Source organism: Naumovozyma dairenensis, chromosome 8 (genome assembly GCF_000227115.2).
Source record: "Naumovozyma dairenensis CBS 421 chromosome 8, complete genome".
NCBI lineage: Eukaryota > Fungi > Ascomycota > Saccharomycetes > Saccharomycetales > Saccharomycetaceae > Naumovozyma > Naumovozyma dairenensis.
Window position 1 is genome coordinate 591,694 of NC_016486.1, and position 20,369 is coordinate 612,062.

A 20,369-nucleotide genomic window follows, 5' to 3' on the forward strand; every position below is an offset into this window, starting at 1 on the left:
CAACAAATAAATAAACAATTAAATAAGTAAAGAGAGACGGAGAGAAATGAGGAACTTAAAACTATCATGTGAATTAGAATTAAATAAATTATCTGATATAATTGAAGAAAGAGACAGATTAATTAACATACTCCATATTAGTCCGTCAACCAATGATAACATCAAATTGAAAACTGTGCTGAATAGAATTTTAGACATATTTAATTCATTAGACCATGTAGCAAATGAAGATGATATGAATGATTTTACAAAATTTATTAAAATATATAATAATCTTCTAAACAGAATACCGAAAGAAATGGATCTACAAAATGGCATAGAGAATAATAATAGTAATACGATAGATACTTCATTATATGAGTTCAATAAACAACTTAAATTGGAGGAGGAGGAGGAGGAGGAGGAAGAAAAAACAATATCACCACTTAAGAGTTCAATAAATGACGGTCCTGTTATAAAGAAAAAGGTCAGATTGAATGATGAAATCACTTATAAAGAATATACTCCTTATACAGATAATCCTGATCACGATGACGATGACGATGACGATGCGGGAAATAGGAATAAACTGATGGGAAATGCTACTGATACTACTTCATCTAATAATACTAAGGATGATTTACAATCATATATGGTATCTAATGAAGAAATATTTGCAAGACAACAACAGCAATTAATGGAGCAAGATTCTCATTTAGATACATTATCAGGATCCGTACAAAGAACCCATGGAATTTCGTTGGATATTAATAATGAATTGGTGAGTCAAAATAATGAGGTATTGAATGACTTAGAAAATTTAATTGAAAATGGGGGCAGAAATTTGGATAGAGCTAAACGTCGTTTGGAAATATTCGAAAAGACAGCAAGAGATAATGGACCTTGTTCCATTATCGTATTGTTAATATTGATCTTATTCTTCCTTTTGATAGTCCTTTAATGAAAGGGTTTTTTGCCTTTTCTAACGTTTATATACGTAATTTATTAGTAAGCGTTATTTGACGTTTACCGGGGGGGCAAGAAGGAAGGTGTATTCCTTCGAGAATGAAGTAATGAAAACAAATGAACAATGAATAATTTTATATCTTTTTATAGATCTGCAATGAAAACGAATATCCTATAACGTAAAATTATATTACAAAAGCTGTATAAATCGACTAACGTCAAAATATACGTTAAGGATCATATTACATTTTGCTACATCATTGGAAAGACAAATAGACAAAAATGGTGGTCGCTCTAAGGAAACGCACTAGAAGTGCTACAACAACGACTACTACAATCAAGAAAGTAACCAAGAAAGTAACCAAGAAGAACAATCAGACAAAGAGCAAAACGATCAAAGTAGAATCGAAATATTTCGTCAAGAAGAAACCCAAACTAGAACAAGAAGAAATCCCAAGTCTAGATGACGTTGACACAGAATGGGTAAAAACTCTCAACAATAAAGATTACTTCGAATGGTTATCCACTAAAACAGGGAATGTCCCTAACAGATGGAGCGTCCCTTTACCATCTGATGCATTTATTAACAAGACAGGGAACCCCATCCCTTTGAATTTCAAACCAATCTACTCATTCTTAAGATCAATGAGATCAAAAGTTATAACACCTGTGGATCTGGTAGGTGGATCTTCTATACCGATGACCATTGGTAGAAAATGTGGTATACCATTTAATGAAATTGAACCCAAAAATTACAGATATCAAGTATTGACAAGTGTTATGCTTTCTGCCCAAACAAAGGATGAAGTTACAGCAAAGGCAATGTATAATATTATGAGATATTGTATTGATGAATTGGGGATACCTCAAGGGTTAACTTTGGAAGGTATTTTACAAATGGATGAAGATGTGATAGATGAATTGATTAAATCCGTTGGGTTCCATACAAGGAAGGCACATTTTATTAAAATGTCTGCTGAAATGATAAGGACAAATTTCCAATCTGATGTACCAACTAATATTCCAGATTTATTATCACTACCTGGGGTGGGGCCCAAGATGGCTTATTTAACATTACAAAAAGCTTGGGGTAAAATGGAAGGAATATGTGTGGATGTTCATGTTCATAGACTATGTAAACTGTTTAAATGGGTTGATCCTAATAGTAAGAATCCAGAACAAACGAGGAAAGAATTACAAAGTTGGTTACCACCTATATTATGGCGTGAAATAAATAGTCTTCTGGTTGGGTATGGTCAAATCATTGATAGGTCTAGGGGAAAAATACCCAAGAGGGAGGAGGAAGACGCAGACGATGTGAAGGATGAGGAGACAGGAATAGTATTGGAAAAAGAAAAGAAGAAAAAGACGAATGATTATTTAGAGATAACTCAGTTAGAGCAAGGTTTTAGAAGTCACATGACGAACTATACTAGTTGGGTGAAATATTTGACTACTAATGCGAATAATCTAAGTAAATTAGAAATTAAAATAGAATCCAATCATCTTAATGTGAAGAAAGAAGATGAAACAATGGATTTATTTTCCGAGGAACCCAATATTGACCTCAAACTAGAGCATGATAATCTTGCCAGTTTGACTACTCCAAAGAATGAAAGTTCTGTGAAATTAGAAGAAAGCGATAGACAACTAGAAGAAATTTCAATGAAAACGGAAGAAATATAGTAATAGAACTTTTAACACTTATACATTATTTTATATATTATTAGTTAGGGGAAAGTATAGATAGAAGAAAAAAAGATATTAGTTATAAAATACGTCATTATGTTTTAGGAATTGAAGATATATTAAATTTTTTTTATATAGACTATACTTCTTATAACTATTCTTAAGAAGTGTTTACATGGCCGTCTATAATGTTACTAAAGTGTTGGTGAATGAAAAAATTAGTTGCATTTCTGCGTTAGATTATACAGCCAACAATTTCTTACATTTTTCTAAACTTTCATTTGCGAAATATTTAACGTCTACATCATCATCTTCACATAATTTTTGTAAAGAAGGATCAATAGTGGTAGTTATTAAAGGAGTATAATCAGTTTTATCTTCATCTTCTCGTAGAGTTTCTATTATGATTGGATAAGATTTAGCAACGTTGAATCTAATATTTGGTACGGAATCAGTTGATAAATTAACAATGAAGGGTAAAATTTCAGAAGCGATAACTTTTGGTGACACAACTTTACAAAGAGCAGTTAAAGTTGATAGTAAAGTAAATCTATAAATGAAATTTTTCAATAATTGAGGATCCATTTTCAGCAACTTTGGAATAATTTCATCACGACACCAATCTGAGCCGAAGATTTCTGTTAATTTAGATAAATTATTGACTGCGGCATCTCTTACTGAATAAACAGTATCCCATAACCAGGAAAGACATAATTCACTTAATTGATGATCAAAGAATTCCACACCTAATTGTTTAGCTAGTATTGGAATATACTCAATGATAGCTAATCTGACTCTCCAATTACCATCTTTGGCTAATTCTGTGATTGCAGGTAATAAAGATTCAGATAATAATTCAATACCGATGACGTCGTTAATAATTTTCAAATTTGAAATAATATTTAAACGTACTTCAGGACATTCATCTCTCAACATATTTAATAAAATTGGTAAAAGATGTTCGATGGCTTGGTCTTTCGTCAAGACTTCTGCGATATCATTTACTTTCAAAGCTAAAGAGGATCTAACGTCTTCCATTTCATCCATACTTAGATTTTGTATTATTGGTAAAATTTTAGTCAATACTATTGTTTGATTATTAATTAACTTCGCGAAACCTGGGATTTGTTTAGAGATGGCCTTTCTAACGTCTCCTTCGTTATCATCACAAAGGTTTAAGAATGGCTCAATTAATTCATTGAGATGATTTGGATTATTACTGAATTGTTTGGTTAATTCTTCGAATCTATCAGCTGCCATATAACGAACTCTCCAAGCTTCATCATTAATTAATTTTATAGCCGAGTTTAATAGTTCTTGAGAATGAGTTTGATCATTTTTAGCGTTGAAAAATTTAGCAATGGAGATAAGACAATCTACCCCTAAAAATTTAACTGAGTCTTGATTGTCATTGATAATATTTTGGAAGATATTAGAAATGAATTCCCAATCTTGATTAGTTGATAAATCAGCGTTTTCGACTAATAAATCGACTAAAGTAGGTAAGTTTTTCCCTACAGCTCTTCTAACCATTGGAGTATCATCTTGATCTAAATGATAATACAATTGGAATAAATCTTTCCTTAAATTATCATCTTGAACTCTATAAATGACAGATTTGAAAAGTCCACAAGCGGAAACTTTTGAAGAAAACCAATCTGCGTTAGCCAATCTTTCAATCAAAGGTATGAAATTTTCCAATAACAACTGATCAGATAGATCCTTTGCAATAATATTCAAAGAGTCTACAGCTTTCTCTCTTACTAAGGTTTCTTCAGTGGAAGCTAGAATTTCCAAAGGTGGTAATAAAATTGGAGCGAATTCAGCCCCCCCAACAAATGGTACGAATTGACCCAATTCTTCAGCAAGGACCGCAAAGACTTCATCTTCATCATCTTGTGCCACTTCCACTAAGAAGGGGATCAATTCATCTCTTGTTCTTTGAGGACCTAATGCTAGGGCAATCTTGTCTAATTTCTTCATGGCATCCACTCTGGTAGAGACATCATCATGTTTCAATTCATCCATAAGCAGAGCTAATGGGTAGATATCATTACTTGCTGAGGCAGTGTCTGCTCCATTTGTTGTTGTTGCTGCCGTTTCCATGTTGTGTTTTTGTCTGTTTTGTACTAGTTCTATGTTTTAACAATTGGGATGCAGTTTGTACAGCGAATATACCAGAAAAACAACCTACTTGGGATTGGTATTTATCTATCGAAATCCTAATGTTAGTCTTCTTCTTCTTCTTCTTCTTCTTCTTCTTCTTCTTTTGTCTCCCCTTGCCTCAAGACTCGAACGAAAAACGGTGTTACCTATTGTCATGTTTATGGCAAACCATCATTTCTAAGTACTGTAAACATCTTTTGAGATTGTCCCCCTTTTGGGAAAATAGTACCCGGGACTTAACCCGGGTAACCTTTTTGATAAGTGTGTCACAATAAACTAATCTACAGTATTTTCCAATCCATTGTAGTCCTGTTCAAATAGACAAGAGGGCCTATCCTATTCCCAATTTGGTTGTTTTATCTTTTAGTTGTCTTGTCATAAATAAATATTAACTCGTCTTTGGAGTTCTCAACAAATCGTACCTTTGGTTTTCATATACTTTTTTGAACATATACACGTATATATACTGATTCTTTTTTTATTGTTCCCAGTTCATTCAATATATCATGAATACTACAATTATACCTTTCAGGTAGAGCTGTTCACGTTTATTTATATAGATTAAATTCTCATCTTTTCTTCTTGTTTGCTGCAAGATATATTTTTGTATGTAACGCTGACAGTGAGCTCTATAATCAGATACTTGAAAAATGACCCACTATTGAACCGAAGGGCAACATTAGTTTAATTTTGATAGTTATTATTTATCATAACAAAAGAAAAATTAATTTGACTTGTCTATTTTTGGTATCTTCAAAATTTATTTAAACTATATTTTCAGTCAGGACAAGTAGATTAAATTTTAAGGAAGAAAAATAAACAATAATCAAAGGAATAAAGTCTTCTCATTATAGACAACAGTTCTTCTTTCTGATCAATACAAAGATCTTTAGAAACGGAACAAATATCATAATCCCCTTTGGGTAGCTTGTTGTAAGCCCATAATCTGAAAACTCTATTGCTTGTATACTGCCCACCAAGCAAGTTCTAAGATTGTCCTCTACTTTAATAAAGAGAAGGATATTATAGCTTTTTACTTTCTATGAAATATATTAAATTGCCTTCAAGAAGAAAGAAAAGAAACTTAGCACTTTAGTAATTACTGTGGGTGGAATATTACCCACATTTTTATATAATACAAATATCTCTCTTCTTTTCAGGGGTATAGATTTCTTATAGAATTTTCTGTTTGTTTTTTATATCAAAATTTGCTTCAAACGTCTAACCATTTATCATCAAATATTTCATCGATGGCAGGTCTATTACGAACTTGTCGTATAAGAACTTTCTTAATTAATTCCATACAGTCTTCAGTGACTTCCGTATTGCTATCAAATTTCAAATCACCTTCTAAGATCTCATCAATATTATAGAATGGATTTTCCTTGAACACGATGGTGTACAGTAAGATACCAAGAGCCCAAATATCTTGCGGTTTACCCTCGTATGGCTCCCCACTTAGTACTTCAGGTGCAGCATAATCAATAGTACCTACAAAAACATCAAATGGCCCACTTTTAACATAAGCAGCTGAACCAAAATCAATAATCTTAACCAAACCCTTTGAATCAACAATCACATTTTCATCTTTAATATCTCTATGCACAATTCCTTGATGATGCAAATGTTTGATTCCTGAAACAACTTGTTTGAAAATCAATTTTGCTTCGAATTCAGTCATATTTGTTTTAAACTCAATCAAATCAAATAAATCAATACAACCTGTTTCACCATGTATTGGTGTCTCAATGTAATAATAATTATCATCTTCGAAAAAATCTAAAAGTCTCAAAATGTTTTCATGAGGTTTCTTATTCAAAGTTGCCATGATTTGAATCTCTGAAGGTATGGTACCTAATTTTCTATCTCTAACCCAAGTATCCACCAAAATTCTTTCCTTAAAAATCATCTTGATACAAACAATATATTTCTCTTTCTTATGAATACATAAATTCACTTTACCGTATGCCCCTTCACCCATCTTTTGTAATATGACAAAATCAGAAAATTTCTTTGTATGTTTTTCAGCTCCAATCTTTTTAGCAGGTGTAACTAAAAATGACGTGTGTGGTTGATCCTCCCTATTATCATCCAGAGCTAAAGAGGAAACAGATATATTAGACGAGGGTCCCTCTGTATCATTGAGTTCATCCGTTGAACTTTCTTCATTAGATTCACTTGGATGTAGCGATATTTTACTTTTAATAAGATCTTCATCAACTTTGAAATTACCCTTAACAAATTCTGATTTATCTCTTGTATAAATTCTAGCCAACTCAAGTTTATGTTTTGTTTCAGGATCTTGAACTATTATATCATTATCAGTGGTCTCAACTATGTCATTGTTAGGAGCTAATGGAGTATCAACCATAGAAACTACTTCTGATTGGGGTGTCGTCGCTTCTTGTATCCTCACTCTGTTCTTCTCATTAATTGATAAAGAAGACGTACTTTTCCCCATATCTTTTAAAGATTCAACAGAATATTTAGTTGATGATTTTTTTGAAGATGTCGAAGAACTTGTACCACTGCCAAATACTGATAAATCATTTTCCTTTAACATTTGTAATTGAGATGGTGTAGTAGTATAATCAGGTAATACTACATCTCTAGAATGGGTGATCCAAACCAATATAATTGCTGAATTTAAGACACGCAATTGGAAATCGACTTTAATGGTACACCCATCACGATGAAGGGCATCAAACCCAACTGATGTATAAAAGCTTTCTGGATCGTTAATCATTTCTGCTTGAACTTTCCTGAAGAAATGTTCTGTTAGAACTAACCCTCTATTCTTCGGTGATTTAAAATCTAAATGTGGGTAATTACTTCTTATGTAAGCTGTAATATCATTGAAAGAAGGTATAATATCAGTTATTGGTCTACCAACTAGATCTGCGAAATGAATACCAAACATGTTCTTGGATATTGATTTATTGAAACTTATTAATTGTAATGTTTGAGAATCCACTATGAATAAACCAGCTTCATATGGTAAACTATGTATTTTCAATTTCATTTCATTTTCAAGAATTGATGCTGATATGGCGCATGGAATATTCGATGATAAATGGTTTAAAGTAAAATATCTTCTTTTGTTAATATGGTTGATAATTCTTATTGGTAAGGGTAATAAATCATCATCGACACTACTTAATGTACCATCGCGTACATTATCAATTAATTGCTTTAAAGAATGACTTATTTCATCAAGTTCACGAATATCATTAGCAAATTTCACAGTTTTCTTCTTATCATGGATTTCAGAGCTATTACTTGACCTAAGTGATGATGGACGTTCATTTTCCTCATCTTCTTGACCGCCGTCATTATTGGACACACCCAATTCAAATTTTGGATGAGTTGAAGATGTTGTTGGAGTTGGTGTAGCCGTTGGACTTGGAGTGGCAGTTCGTACGGGGGAATTGTCAATAAGATTACCAAAATCATTCTCACCTAAGATCCCGCATTTCTTAACAATATTATCTACAGTGAAGTCTTGTAAATTCAAAATAACATCGACGTAATCACAGGGTACCCTTTCGAAAACACAAACTAATAGCCCATTTTTCCTTTTGGCCCAAAATGAAGCCCAAATTAAATTACTTGAATTACTACCTGGTTGTATTATACCAATAATTTCACCAGCAAACACTAATTCTTGACCCTCTGTTGATAAAATTTTATGCAAAACAAATGGTCTACTATCTGAATGAATCAAATCTAACAATGTTAAAGCCCTCAATGCATTCTTAGAGATACCGAACAATAAGCAAGCTAAATCATTAGCAGCTTTAAACGGCCATGGATGATTTAAAGTACAAGTAAAAATAGCTTGTGGTGCCATATTTTTAGTTGAGGTGAAAGGTCTTAATATTCTACCATAATCCTGTTGTGGTCGTATATCAGACATTGATACGTTTGCGTTAATGAATTGATCAATTTCTTGCTGAGTTTCTTCTTCATCTTCTATTAATTTTTCCTCTACTGCGTTTCTTTCGAAGAATGGTTCTGCTAAACTATCTAATAATGTTTTTTTCAATGCGAGGGTTCTTCTTTCTGCGTTTGAGTGATGATGATGTTGTTCTAGGCTTTGGGTTTTTGTTTCTTCTTGTTCATTTAGATCGTTTGTAGAAGTATATTCAGATTTATAACCTGGAGTATCCATTTTTTTCTCATCTTTATTTAGAATCAATTTATTAATATTCAGTAATGAAAGCATATGAAGGTCAGATGCCTTTGAAGAGGTATTATTTTCCAATGTTTCATTTAAAAGATCCAATAATCCCATTAAGTTTGATCTTTGAGCGTTAATTAATTGAGCAGATTCATCTACTTCTGTATTTACATAGGGAACATTATCTTCTTGATCATTACACTGTAATGCTTCAGAAATGTTTGAAATTGTTGCTCCCGAATTTGCGAAGGGATGTCTAAATCTCAAATTCAATCCACTGGTTGTTGTAGAGAGTGCCTTTTTCGAGGTACCATGCGATATTTTGTTAGGAGCAGAATTATAATCGTTCCAGTTTGTTGGTAAGAATGCTAATGAGTTGGTTCTATGTATTGTGCTTATTTTCACTGGATCCATTTGATGAGGATTAATGAATGTTTGATTTTCTGTTGTTCCCTGATCGTTTGAAACTCTTGTATTGGATACGAAGGCGTTTAATGCTGCTGATGGTGCGGTCACTATATTATTATTACTATTACTATTATTTGTTGTTGAATTTCGTGATTTTTCAGTAGATACAGATATGCTTCTTGTGAGTGTATTTTGGCCATCTTCAAATGGTTTATTGTATAAATTGTTATTACTTAAACTTTGAGTTCTTGACATTATATTATTATTTTTTTTCTTCCTCATTGCCAAACTATTTCTTCGGCTTATTTGGGTACTATTCATAATACTATTTGTGGTACTATGAATATTCATTGCAAGCAAATTATTTTCATCAGGGTCAGCTAACATTGCTGGGTTTCCTATGATAATTTCTAAAGTTCTTTTCAGAATAGTTAATCTTACAGCCAATGAATTAGGAGATAAAGGATTATATGTATATGCGTGAGTGGATTCATTTGGGATGTTAAAAAGTTCTCTTGAATCTACATCCATGTTTGTTGAATTTGTTGGTACTAATGAAAGTGAGTTCATTTGATCATCCATTTCAGATTTATCTAATTCAGATGTAGAAGAGGAAACTGTTGTATCATGATTTCCTATTGGTTCTCTCAAAGGGCTATTAAGTCCACTTACTGAGAAATCACTTAATGGTGAATTTTCGTTATTATTATTGTTATTATTACTACTTCGTTGACGTGGAGACAACAGGGAATTATTGGAAGATGTGTTACTACTACTACTACCTCTATTTGAGATAGAATGCTTTTCCTTTAAATTTATGAAAGAAGAAGTAGATATATTGGAAGCTCCTATGTATGGCATGATGATTCTGATTTGAACTTTTTCTTTCCTTCTTTCTTTCTTTCTTTCGATCGATGGTGTGTAGTATTACTTATTATTATTTGCTATTTTTAGTCGGGAATGAAAAAAATGTCTTTTGATAGAATTAGAGGTTTTGTCTATTATGTCTATATTAGATAATCAAATGCTGGAATAAAATTAAGGGAAAAAAAAACGAAGCGAAAGGGAAGATAACAAAAATAATTAAATTCAGGAATAGTATTTGAGGAAATTATACTGTTGTTGTCTTTATGTGTGATGCTGGAAGATAGGTTATCTATTGCAGGTAACAAAAGAAATTTCAGTTGTTTATAAGTTTGAAGGGATATACCGACAGATACCGAGATAGTGGTAAGTAAATGGTAGTTACAATTGGTTTAGTCGAAACTTTGAAGGTTTAGTTTGTTGAAATATATAGGATAAGCAGAGTGGTTAAGTATATTTTGTGTTTCCTAATGTTCTCTTTCAGAGTAACTGAGTTGTCTATGCTTTTCGTTACTATTTTAATTATTTTTTCTGTTGCAACCAACAAACTGCATGCTTATATGCTAGATGAAGTTGAGAGAACAAACAAGCAAATGAATGAAAGATATATAAGAATCTTTTTATCAATAGAGGGAATGCAAATATTGAAGGGACTGCTCGACCATTAATATGCACTATCTATCAACTACCTTTAATAATAGACGGGCAACCAACCTATGTACTAGACCATAATAATACACATGTTACGTGCTGTTGCCATATTCCATATTCCATATTCCCTCCATTACTCCAGATTTCTTCTTGTTGTTGTGTGTGTGGTTGCCGCCTTAAATGGGCCGTAGAAGTAGTGCAGAATAACGTAGTTGCAGCGTTATGGGGGAACGTAAAGGTTTGCAAGGGGAGCGAAGTTTGCAAGGGAAGTTTGCAAGGGAAGGGAACAAGGGGAAAATATGGATGGATGGATGGATGGCTGGTTTGTTACCCGGAGGAGGAGGGCTATTTACAAAACCCTGATATTTTACAATGTAGGGTTTTGGGGGGGGGGCCTAATGAATAAGGGCATGGTATAACCCCTAAGGAGCGTCACAGTATTCCTTCCATTTTTGTGACGTTTCTTATTCACAGGTTATATTCACACTAGACTCCAGTATAAAATGCAACTGTCAATACCCTAAGAACTTTATATCTTTTTCTCCTCTCTCTATTTTCTTTTCTGTGAATTTGTAGGATCCAAAAAAACCACCGACCGTTAGTACTTTATTAAAAAATATTTACAACCGTCATGAGTTTCCTGGGTTCGTTGGCATTGACTGGCATTGGTGCAGCAGTTTATAAATATGACAAAGATCAGAAATTCGAAAAGCATCCCAATATTCAAGTTCCATTTGAAGATTATAGACAAAAAGTTTATACAAAAGAATATAAATTAATGAAAAATAGAGTACACATTTTATTCAAAAATTTTCTTTCAGAATTGTTTACGGGGAGCCCTGAAAAATATCCCTTCCAGGCATTTACTGAACTATCAAAAAATAGATCCGATTATTCATTAACAGTTTTGACAGTGTTAACAATTTATCTTATAATGTTTTCACTCGTTCTTGGATTCTATTGGATATCAATCACTCCCATTTATTCTGTATTATTTATGGTTTTTGGACCTGTTGGAATGGTCATTACTGGGTTACATTCGGTATTACATGCAAATATGTTCACTTTATTATTCATGAGAATGTCTCATATTAACAATAATTTGGTTAATACTTGTTTGAAGATTCATACAAAGGATGACCTAAAGAATAGAAAAAAACCTATAAAATATTATGTACCAATAAATTCCCTCTATTTTTGGATTTATCAACTTCCTGTAAAAGGCGTCAAATATATCTTGGGTATAAGTATCTTAATGATTTTATTATCAATTTCCTTCTTACCAGTTGTGGGCCCAATTGCTTTCCATTTCATGATTACTCCATTTGTTACCAAGATTTATTTCTCTAAATTCTTAAGATTAAAAAGTTATAGTAATGTGGAAAGATATGAAATATTTTTCCAAAAATTTGGAATGTATACAAGTTTTGGCATGGCAGCCGTACTTTTGGAAAGTATCCCCATTGTCTCAGGAATTGCATTATCAACAAATACCATTGGAATTACGTTATTAGGTTTACAAACTAAGATTAAGACCAAGACAATTGCTGAACCTCCTGAAGTGTCTTAATATTCTTTTCGCACGTCATCGTGTATCGTTCGTTCCCTTCACGGATATACCATTCTTGCCGAAACAAAATACCTTCTTATCTGTCATCGAACAGCCTATTTATTCTATCTACTGTATTCAATTTTACAAGCTAATTATTTAAATGTATAAATTATTTTAGTTTATTTTTTTTTTTGGGCCTGACTATCTTCCAGATACGAAAAGAATTAATAAATGTATAAAAGTTATAAAATAAAATATTATATGAAATGAAATGAATAAATGAATTTTTTTTATTATCTTGTGCCTGGTATATATTTGATCTAGGACATCCCACTAGGTAATCTAGAGGTATCTAATCCTTCCCAAAATTCCCAATTCCATATTCTATCATCTACTTTGATACTTTTCTCTTTATGAAGATGATCATCGTCATCAATTTCTTGTTTAATCTTGATGTGATTACTACCACTATAATCAGCATTTTCTTCTTCATCTTCATCTGTCTTACCAGAGAAAACATCATCTGGAGAATCAACTTTAATCCTTTTTGAATCATCCATTAACGATGCCGAAGATCCATCGGAATTGGTAGGACTAATATCAACTTCTTTAAACTTTCTCTTCCTCATATTCTCAACTTCATTATGATTATTATCTATCAAAGAATTATTCAATGGAGTATTACTATTGTCATTGAGAAATAAATCATTTAAATTATTCCCACCTGAAACTTTCTTAAATATACTACTAATATCATTCAAATTAATTTCATAATTCCTCGTCAAAATGTTGTTTTCTTGTTTTTCAATTCCAGATTTTTTACCCGTACTACTACTATTTGCATTAGGAGAAGGTTCGAGCTTCTTACTCTTCATGATCAATTTATTATCCTTAATAGTAACATTAACGACATCACGATCTCTAACCCTTTGAACAGCTTTAGTTATCTTCTTCTTACCAGTTCCATTAATATGAGCAACCACTGTGGTGGGGATTTGATAAATTGGTTCCATTTCATTCTCATTAATTCCTAAACAATCACCTAAAGTCAATAGGAAAAGATCCATTTTCGAGTTCCCATATATTTCTTGACGATGTTTAAATCGAGAAATCATTTCATTTTTTTTCAAGTTCAAATCAGCTAATTTAGCTTCATCTTCTTTAAATGGATTCGCCACAATTGCCCCACTTGATGTCGTCATTGCTGTGGTTGTTGTAGGTGGCCCACTCAATGGAGAAGGAGAATTTTGGGATAATCCATTACCAGCTGCAATAGTAGTAGCAGCAGTTGTAATAGTAGTAGCAGTAGCCGCAGGGGAATTACCGGGAATAAAATTATTAACCATCGGAGTAGTAGAGTTACTCGTTTGTTGTTGCCCTTGTTGTCCCATACCAGATGGGATGACTTGATTAACTACTGCAGGCGATATTTTCTTTGTTACTGATTTTGATCTACCAGCTGATTTCATCTGTCCTGGTTCCTTCTTAGGGGAGACTGAACCAGTTGTGCTTGGTGGCTCCATTACTGGTGCCAATGATGGAGTTCCACTATTATTATTATTGTTGTTTCCTCCTGGTCCTGTACCTGCGCTTCTCATAGTATTAGCAATTATTTGTTGATGATAGTTATGTTTAGAAGCGTCTAATGGGACTGATGAAGCTGTAGATGGTGTGCCGTTGGCAGATGCACTGTTACTCATTTGTTGCTGTTGTTGAGCAGCCTGTTGTTGTTGTTGTTGCCATTGCATTTGTTGTTGAATTTGTTGTAAATTACCTTGAACCTTTTGTTGTTGCTGGGATATAGGTGGGTTTTGTTGTTGTTCCTGTTGCTGTTGTTGTTGTTGAGATTTTAATTGGTTATGATTTGCCTTACTTTGTTCCACTAATTGTTGTCTTCTAATCAATTGCATTTTCATACTCTCCCAATATTTTTGATATTTGACGACCAACTTATCAACGGTATCTAATTTCACGACAAAGATATCTTTTGAACATTTTTCTAGTATTTCCTTAACGAAGATTCTTAATTGTAGGACTTCTTTCAAAAAATTTTCATTTTTAGTGAAGACATACACTTGTGGAGCATAATTACTCACTTGGGTAAATAATTGTTGATTCATTTGTAATTTTCTTTTAATTTCATCTTTTTCACCTGGAGATAATGAATTTGTTAAATCACTTAAACGCAGTGGAGTTCTTTGCGCTTCAGATGATATCCTTCTTACAACTTCTATATCATGAGGAGAAGGTTGTAATGATTGTAAAACTCTATTTTGGGTAGCCTGTATTCTTGAAGTGCTCATATTATTATTATTATTATTATTATTATTATTGGTGCTATTGTTATTAACGCCTCCAATATTATTGCCTTGCGGTGTTGGCACTTGAGATGACTTGTACCCAGCTGAGGAAGGTGTCGCATTTGGAATACCCGAACGTTGCTGAGGTTGCAATTGAATCTGTGCTTGTTGCATTGGGCCTTGGTTCTGTGTTGCTTGTACTCTTGTTTGTTGTTGTTGTTGTTGTTGTTGTTGTTGATGTTGTTGCTGTTGCTGTGGCATTGGCTTATTATTGTTCGTAGCCGCCATGGCAGCAGCTTGAGCCAGCCTTACACTTTGAATTTTCTTCAAAACCTTCTGATTTATATATTTCCTAATGAATAATTGTCTTGCTTGTTCTGGAACCGTTGTCATATTACCGAATTGATTCTTTTGATAATTTTTACAAGCTTCCATTGCTTCTTGTAATAAAGCTCTTTGTTCCTCTGTAGTAAATATTTCATTAATTTGACCCAAGACGTTTGGAATCTCTCTTTGTTGTTGTTGCTGTTGTTGTGGTTGTTGGCCACGTGCTCTTTGTTGGTTGGGATTTTGATTGGTGGAAACGGAAGTCCCTCTTGGCTGTTGTTGTTGTTGTTGTAGTTGTTGTTGTTGTTGTTGCAGCTGTTGTTGCTGGGGAGGTAGCACTTGCCCTTGGCCTTGTTGTCCTTGTCGTTGTTGCTGTTGTTGGGATAATTGTTGCTGCTGCTGCTGTTGTTGTAATTTCGACTTGAAAAGTAATTGTTGATGAAGTTTATACATTTCTTTGGCTACTGTCATATCGTCTTGTGATAATATTTTTTGTTGTGCCAGTTCTGTGATTTGTTGCCATGTTGTTACACCAGCTGGTACATTTGGTATCTTTTGCAACAATTCTCTCGGAATAGTAGCTACTTTCATTTGGTTTATCAACTGTTGTTGCTGAGGAGTTAACCTTTGCTGTGGTTGCTGTTGCTGCTGCTGCTGCTGCTGTTGCTGCTGTCTATTCTTCAATTGCATAGCGGCTTGTTGCCTTGCTTGTGCTTGTTGATTCAGGAAAGCTTGTGGGTCCATATTTATATTATTGTTGTTATTGGTATTAGCATTAGTATTGGTATTACTAATGTTTGGATTAGGAATATAGTTAATATTTTGATCATTACTTCTTGAATTGATAGCCTTTTTCCTACTATCTCTAGTTTCCCTCATGGCGTTAACTTTTTCTCTCATACTATCTAAATATTCTTTCCTAGAGGAACTCTTGGCATACAAGGCATTTTCGAAGTTCTTGGCATGAACTTTCATCTTGGAAGCGGTTTCTGAATTCCCACCGTTTATCTCATTAATGTCCATTAAGACTTGAAGCAATTCACTTACGTTGGAGGAACGCTCTGCTGCGGTCAATGTATCTTTACCAATAGAACTCATATCGAATCAGAATGTAGTAAACAATGAACAGAAAATATAGGTTTTTCTTTTTATCTTATCAAAGACGGCAAATATACTATATTGTTAGCTCCACTAAGCAGCACTATTACTTATCAGATTCTGCTTGTTGTTGTCCTTGTTGAAATGGAAGGCAATTATTTTTCTGCCAGTTCTGCTACAGATGTAAGCAACAATTGGATATAGACTAATTAGTAAAAATATCGTTCTGACTTGTAGAGGACGAGGTGTTTACAAGAAAGATGCTGGATGACGGGGATATGGAGCTATGTGAATTGAGTTCAGTTGTTCCTGGATTTCTACCGTAAATTTGTGTGATTGTTGAAGTTTCCTCTGAGATGTTAAAGTTGGAATGGCAGTTCCCAGTTCCCAATGAAGAAGATGGCGTTTCCCAATCAAAATCCGCAAGGAGAGGGAAAAAATGGGACAATCGGGGCAACTTTCACCTCAGAGAGGGTAAATCAGGGTAAATCAGGGTAAATCTCGCCGATGATTTCCTCCAAAAATTTGAACAAGGGCTTTACCATCCAGCCCTCCACACCTGCTTCTCAGCCCTAAATCTTGGAATCAAAAATAGCCGCCTAGCCGTTTCTCTCATTAGAGTAGAAGAACGGTGGGGATACAATGCATTCACCAATATTTCAAAGGATTATTAGATTACATACAATGCTTATGCAAATAAATACAAGTATATGTCATGTTAGATGTTGGTCTCTAATTACAATAGAACAGGAGAATGACAATGCTCGCTTATTTAACAGTTTTCTTCTCCTCCTTGAAAATAATATCTTCAAGTATATCACTTACTTTCGTCTCTAATGCCTCTTCGGCCTTCTTGTCTCCTTCACTCACATGAGAATCCAATGCTAGTTTGTTCTTGGCCAATTGATGTATCTTCTCTTCAATGGAATCCTTCGTTATTAACGTCGTTACCGTGACCTCCTTAGTTTGACCCACACGATGCGCTCTATCCGCTGCTTGCCTATCATCATGCGGATTAAAACTTTGATCAAATATAAGCACATTGTTAGCACAGACCAAATTGATACCAAACCCACCTGCCTTAGTAGATAAAATAAATACAGGAATAGTATCATCATCATAAAATTTATCTATCAAAGATTGTCTATCATTAACTTGTGTGGAACCATCAAGTCTTAAAAATTTATACTTTAATGTAGATAATACCATCTCTAAGATATCCAACACTTGGGTAAATAATGAAAAAATTAAAACTTTTTCCTTCTTCTCTATAATTATCTCTTTCAACACTTTGCATAGTGCATTCACTTTACCGGATTCCATCCATTCATCTTTCTTCAATCGGAAACGGGACAAAGTTCTAGGGAATGACCCACATAGCTTATGTAATTCAAAATCAGACATAACACTCATATCTTCTTTGATATATTCTCTATTACCATCCTTCCTATAAGCTGGTTCATCTAAGATTGCATCGCTCATCTTCGAAATGATCTTGTCCGTATAAATCTTCCTAAATAATAAAGGATGTATCGAAGCCTTCCTTAATGCCATAATGATATTCTTGGAACTAGAATTTTGAATAATAGCTCTTTCCTTTGGATCATCTGGTAATATACCTTCAGAAATCATTCTCTTATGCTCCATGACAGTATTAACCTCTTGTTCATATATTTCCCTTTGAGAATTAGTCATATCGCAATATTCAATCTTATTATGCCTCTTGGGTAAATGCTTCAATACTTGATCTTTACGCCTTCTTAGAATAAATGGTGTCATCATAGTCTTGGCTCTATCAATAGCTTCTTGAACTAGTAATGGATTATGACCTTGGTTATCATCAGTGGTCTTGGCACGTTGTTTGAAAACTGTAGCTAATGAGTCCTTCTTCGATATGAACAATTGTGGCATAATAAACTCTAACAATGACATTAATTCCTTTAGATTGTTTTGTAATGGTGTACCAGTTAATAATAACCTAAAATTACCTCTGATTTTCATTAACTTGTTAAAACGTTCTGAAAATGAATTCTTTAACATGTGACCCTCATCATACACAATAACGTTAAATTGACGATTTCTTAAAAATGAAACATCATACTTATTACCTGCAGCTAAATTATATGTCGTGACAATAACATCATATTTCCCACTATTTCTTTCCAAGATTTCACGTAATTCTGCTCTTTCATTTTGTGACCCATAATACGGTTCAATTTTCAAACTGGGACAAAATTTTTGAAATTCTCTCAACCAATTCTCTAACGTTGATGAGGGAACCACGACTAAATGTGGACCTGGCTCATTAATTTGTTTCAAATATGCAAAAAATGAAATTACTTGACATGTTTTCCCAAGACCCATATCATCAGCAAGAATACATGACATTTGATTATGGTAAAGTAAATTTAACCAATTGATACCTGTTTGTTGGTAATCCTTTAATGTCATTTCTGGATTTAACAATCTTGGTTTCCCTTTGAAATATTTAACTATACCTTTCCTTTGTACATTCACTTTCAATGGGGCTGGTTCTTGCTTTTGGGATTTTTTCCTGTTGGATTTGACGACAGCATCTTCATCTTCATCATAGTCTTCATCACTATCATCTGCAATATCCTCCTCATCCTCCTCAAACTCGCTCTCAGAACCTGAAGCATCGTTTCCAGTACTCTTATTATTGTGAGCTTCTTCTTCTTCTTCTTCCTCTTTCTTTAAAGACGGTATAGATATAGGCACTGGGGTTGTAGAATTACTTACTTCAGTTTCATCAAAATCTTCAACTACCCCATCATGAGGATTTTTTTCGTCTTCTTCATCAATAATATTCAATTCATTATTATTTGTAATATCATCCATTGTAACCCCCCATTTCGCCATTTGTGAAGAAACTAAATTACCATAAGATGAACATTTCTTGATTAAAGAATCAATAGCATTATAACCTCTAATATTCAAAGTAATTCTATCCAAAATCCTTTCATTTTCATTAACATTGACATTCTTCCTCCTACCCCTACCCCTACCTACACCCTTTGTTGAATCTTCTTCTCCTTCTTTTGCTTTCGGTTCCAACTGTCTATTCTTAAAGTCATACAATGATGCAAACGGTCTCAATGAAACAATAAGCTTAGCCTTCTCAAACGTAGTATCAGCCAAATCTGCCAAGTCTAAAGTATCAGCCTCATTAATAAATTTGAAAACTTGATCATCGATATCCAAAACGGCAACTTTCTCCTCATACTCTTCATCACTAATTTCCTCCTCCTCCACAGTCAAATCCTCATCTTCTTGTTCACTTTCCTCTTCCTCCTCATCATTATCATTAGGGAGTATCGTTGGATTTTTCCGTTGCTTTTTCAAAGTAGGTTTATCATCGTTCCATTTCCTTAGAAGGATATCACGTTCATTACCGCGAATCAACCTTTTCAAAGTCTTTTTCGCGTTATGTTGTGGGATTTTTTTCAATAAGTTTGGATCGAATTGTAAATTTAATGGATCGTTAATCGGGGAAGCGATGTTTGATTTTTTCGTCTTGTTGATTACTGATGAGTATCGGTCGAAAATGGATGTTTTTTGTTTAGCTAGGGTAATTTTGGATGATGCTTGCGTTGCAGCAGCAGTGTTGTTGTTATTCAACTGTTGTTTGCGTGTGTTGATTAGCGTTGGTAGACGTGTACGATGGGTAGGTTGTGGTGATTGGGATGGTGACGGAGTGGTTGCTTTCTTGGTGGACCATTTTTCTCTTTGATTTAAGATCTTTGTTAGTCGTTCACGAGCTAGGGTTATGTTATATGAGTTTGATTTTAAGACTGCTTGGAGTAAAGTCTTTGAGAAACCTGGGTATTCTTTGGAGAGACCTTCTAATGCTGAGATTTGATCACCTAATGAAGATACTATTGGGTTTGTTTTCATTGAAGCTGCACCAGCCATGCTGGTAGTGGTACTGGCGGTATGAGGTTTTGGGTTAAATGTAAATTTATCACGTAATACAGACATTGAGTCTGGTTTTGTTGGTGTGTCAGTTGCCTTGCCCTTTAATGGAGATGATGAATATTGTAATTGTTCCTTAGAAGGCGATGATGTTTCTGGAACTTGAACCTCGTCATCATCCTGGTACGAGGACATTATTCTCCGTTGGTGTATATGTATTCCTTTGTTTGAAGGGAGGTTATATGTTGAATTCTGT

At 33.8% G+C, this 20,369-nt stretch overlaps 7 protein-coding genes across 7 annotated transcripts; 3 read left to right on the top strand and 4 right to left on the bottom strand.

Annotated features, from left to right (window-relative positions):
• Positions 1-46: 46 nt before the first annotated feature.
• SYN8 (syntaxin) lies at positions 47-940 on the top strand (the record flags this gene model as incomplete). The annotated part of the gene is made up of 1 exon (XM_003671613.1): positions 47-940. One exon carries the CDS (start codon positions 47-49, stop codon positions 938-940), a length of 894 nt encoding a protein of 297 aa, XP_003671661.1.
• Positions 941-1,227: 287 nt separating this feature from the next.
• Positions 1,228-2,631, top strand: NTG1 (bifunctional N-glycosylase/AP lyase NTG1; the record flags this gene model as incomplete). The annotated part of the gene is made up of 1 exon (XM_003671614.1): positions 1,228-2,631. One exon carries the CDS (start codon positions 1,228-1,230, stop codon positions 2,629-2,631), a length of 1,404 nt encoding a protein of 467 aa, XP_003671662.1.
• A 243-nt stretch (positions 2,632-2,874) lies between these two features.
• Positions 2,875-4,740, bottom strand: TPD3 (protein phosphatase 2A structural subunit TPD3; the record flags this gene model as incomplete). Its single annotated transcript, XM_003671615.1, has 1 exon — positions 2,875-4,740. The coding sequence occupies one exon, from the start codon at positions 4,738-4,740 to the stop codon at positions 2,875-2,877; it is 1,866 nt and encodes a 621-aa protein (XP_003671663.1).
• A 1,273-nt stretch (positions 4,741-6,013) lies between these two features.
• Positions 6,014-10,249, bottom strand: PSK1 (serine/threonine protein kinase PSK1; the record flags this gene model as incomplete). Its single annotated transcript, XM_003671616.1, has 1 exon — positions 6,014-10,249. The coding sequence occupies one exon, from the start codon at positions 10,247-10,249 to the stop codon at positions 6,014-6,016; it is 4,236 nt and encodes a 1,411-aa protein (XP_003671664.1).
• A 1,285-nt stretch (positions 10,250-11,534) lies between these two features.
• LDS1 (Lds1p) lies at positions 11,535-12,473 on the top strand (the record flags this gene model as incomplete). Its single annotated transcript, XM_003671617.1, has 1 exon — positions 11,535-12,473. The coding sequence occupies one exon, from the start codon at positions 11,535-11,537 to the stop codon at positions 12,471-12,473; it is 939 nt and encodes a 312-aa protein (XP_003671665.1).
• A 302-nt stretch (positions 12,474-12,775) lies between these two features.
• GAL11 (Gal11p) lies at positions 12,776-16,180 on the bottom strand (the record flags this gene model as incomplete). The annotated part of the gene is made up of 1 exon (XM_003671618.1): positions 12,776-16,180. The coding sequence occupies one exon, from the start codon at positions 16,178-16,180 to the stop codon at positions 12,776-12,778; it is 3,405 nt and encodes a 1,134-aa protein (XP_003671666.1).
• Positions 16,181-16,948: 768 nt separating this feature from the next.
• FUN30 (DNA-dependent ATPase FUN30) lies at positions 16,949-20,308 on the bottom strand (the record flags this gene model as incomplete). The annotated part of the gene is made up of 1 exon (XM_003671619.1): positions 16,949-20,308. The coding sequence occupies one exon, from the start codon at positions 20,306-20,308 to the stop codon at positions 16,949-16,951; it is 3,360 nt and encodes a 1,119-aa protein (XP_003671667.1).
• Between the last annotated feature and the right edge of the window lie 61 nt (positions 20,309-20,369).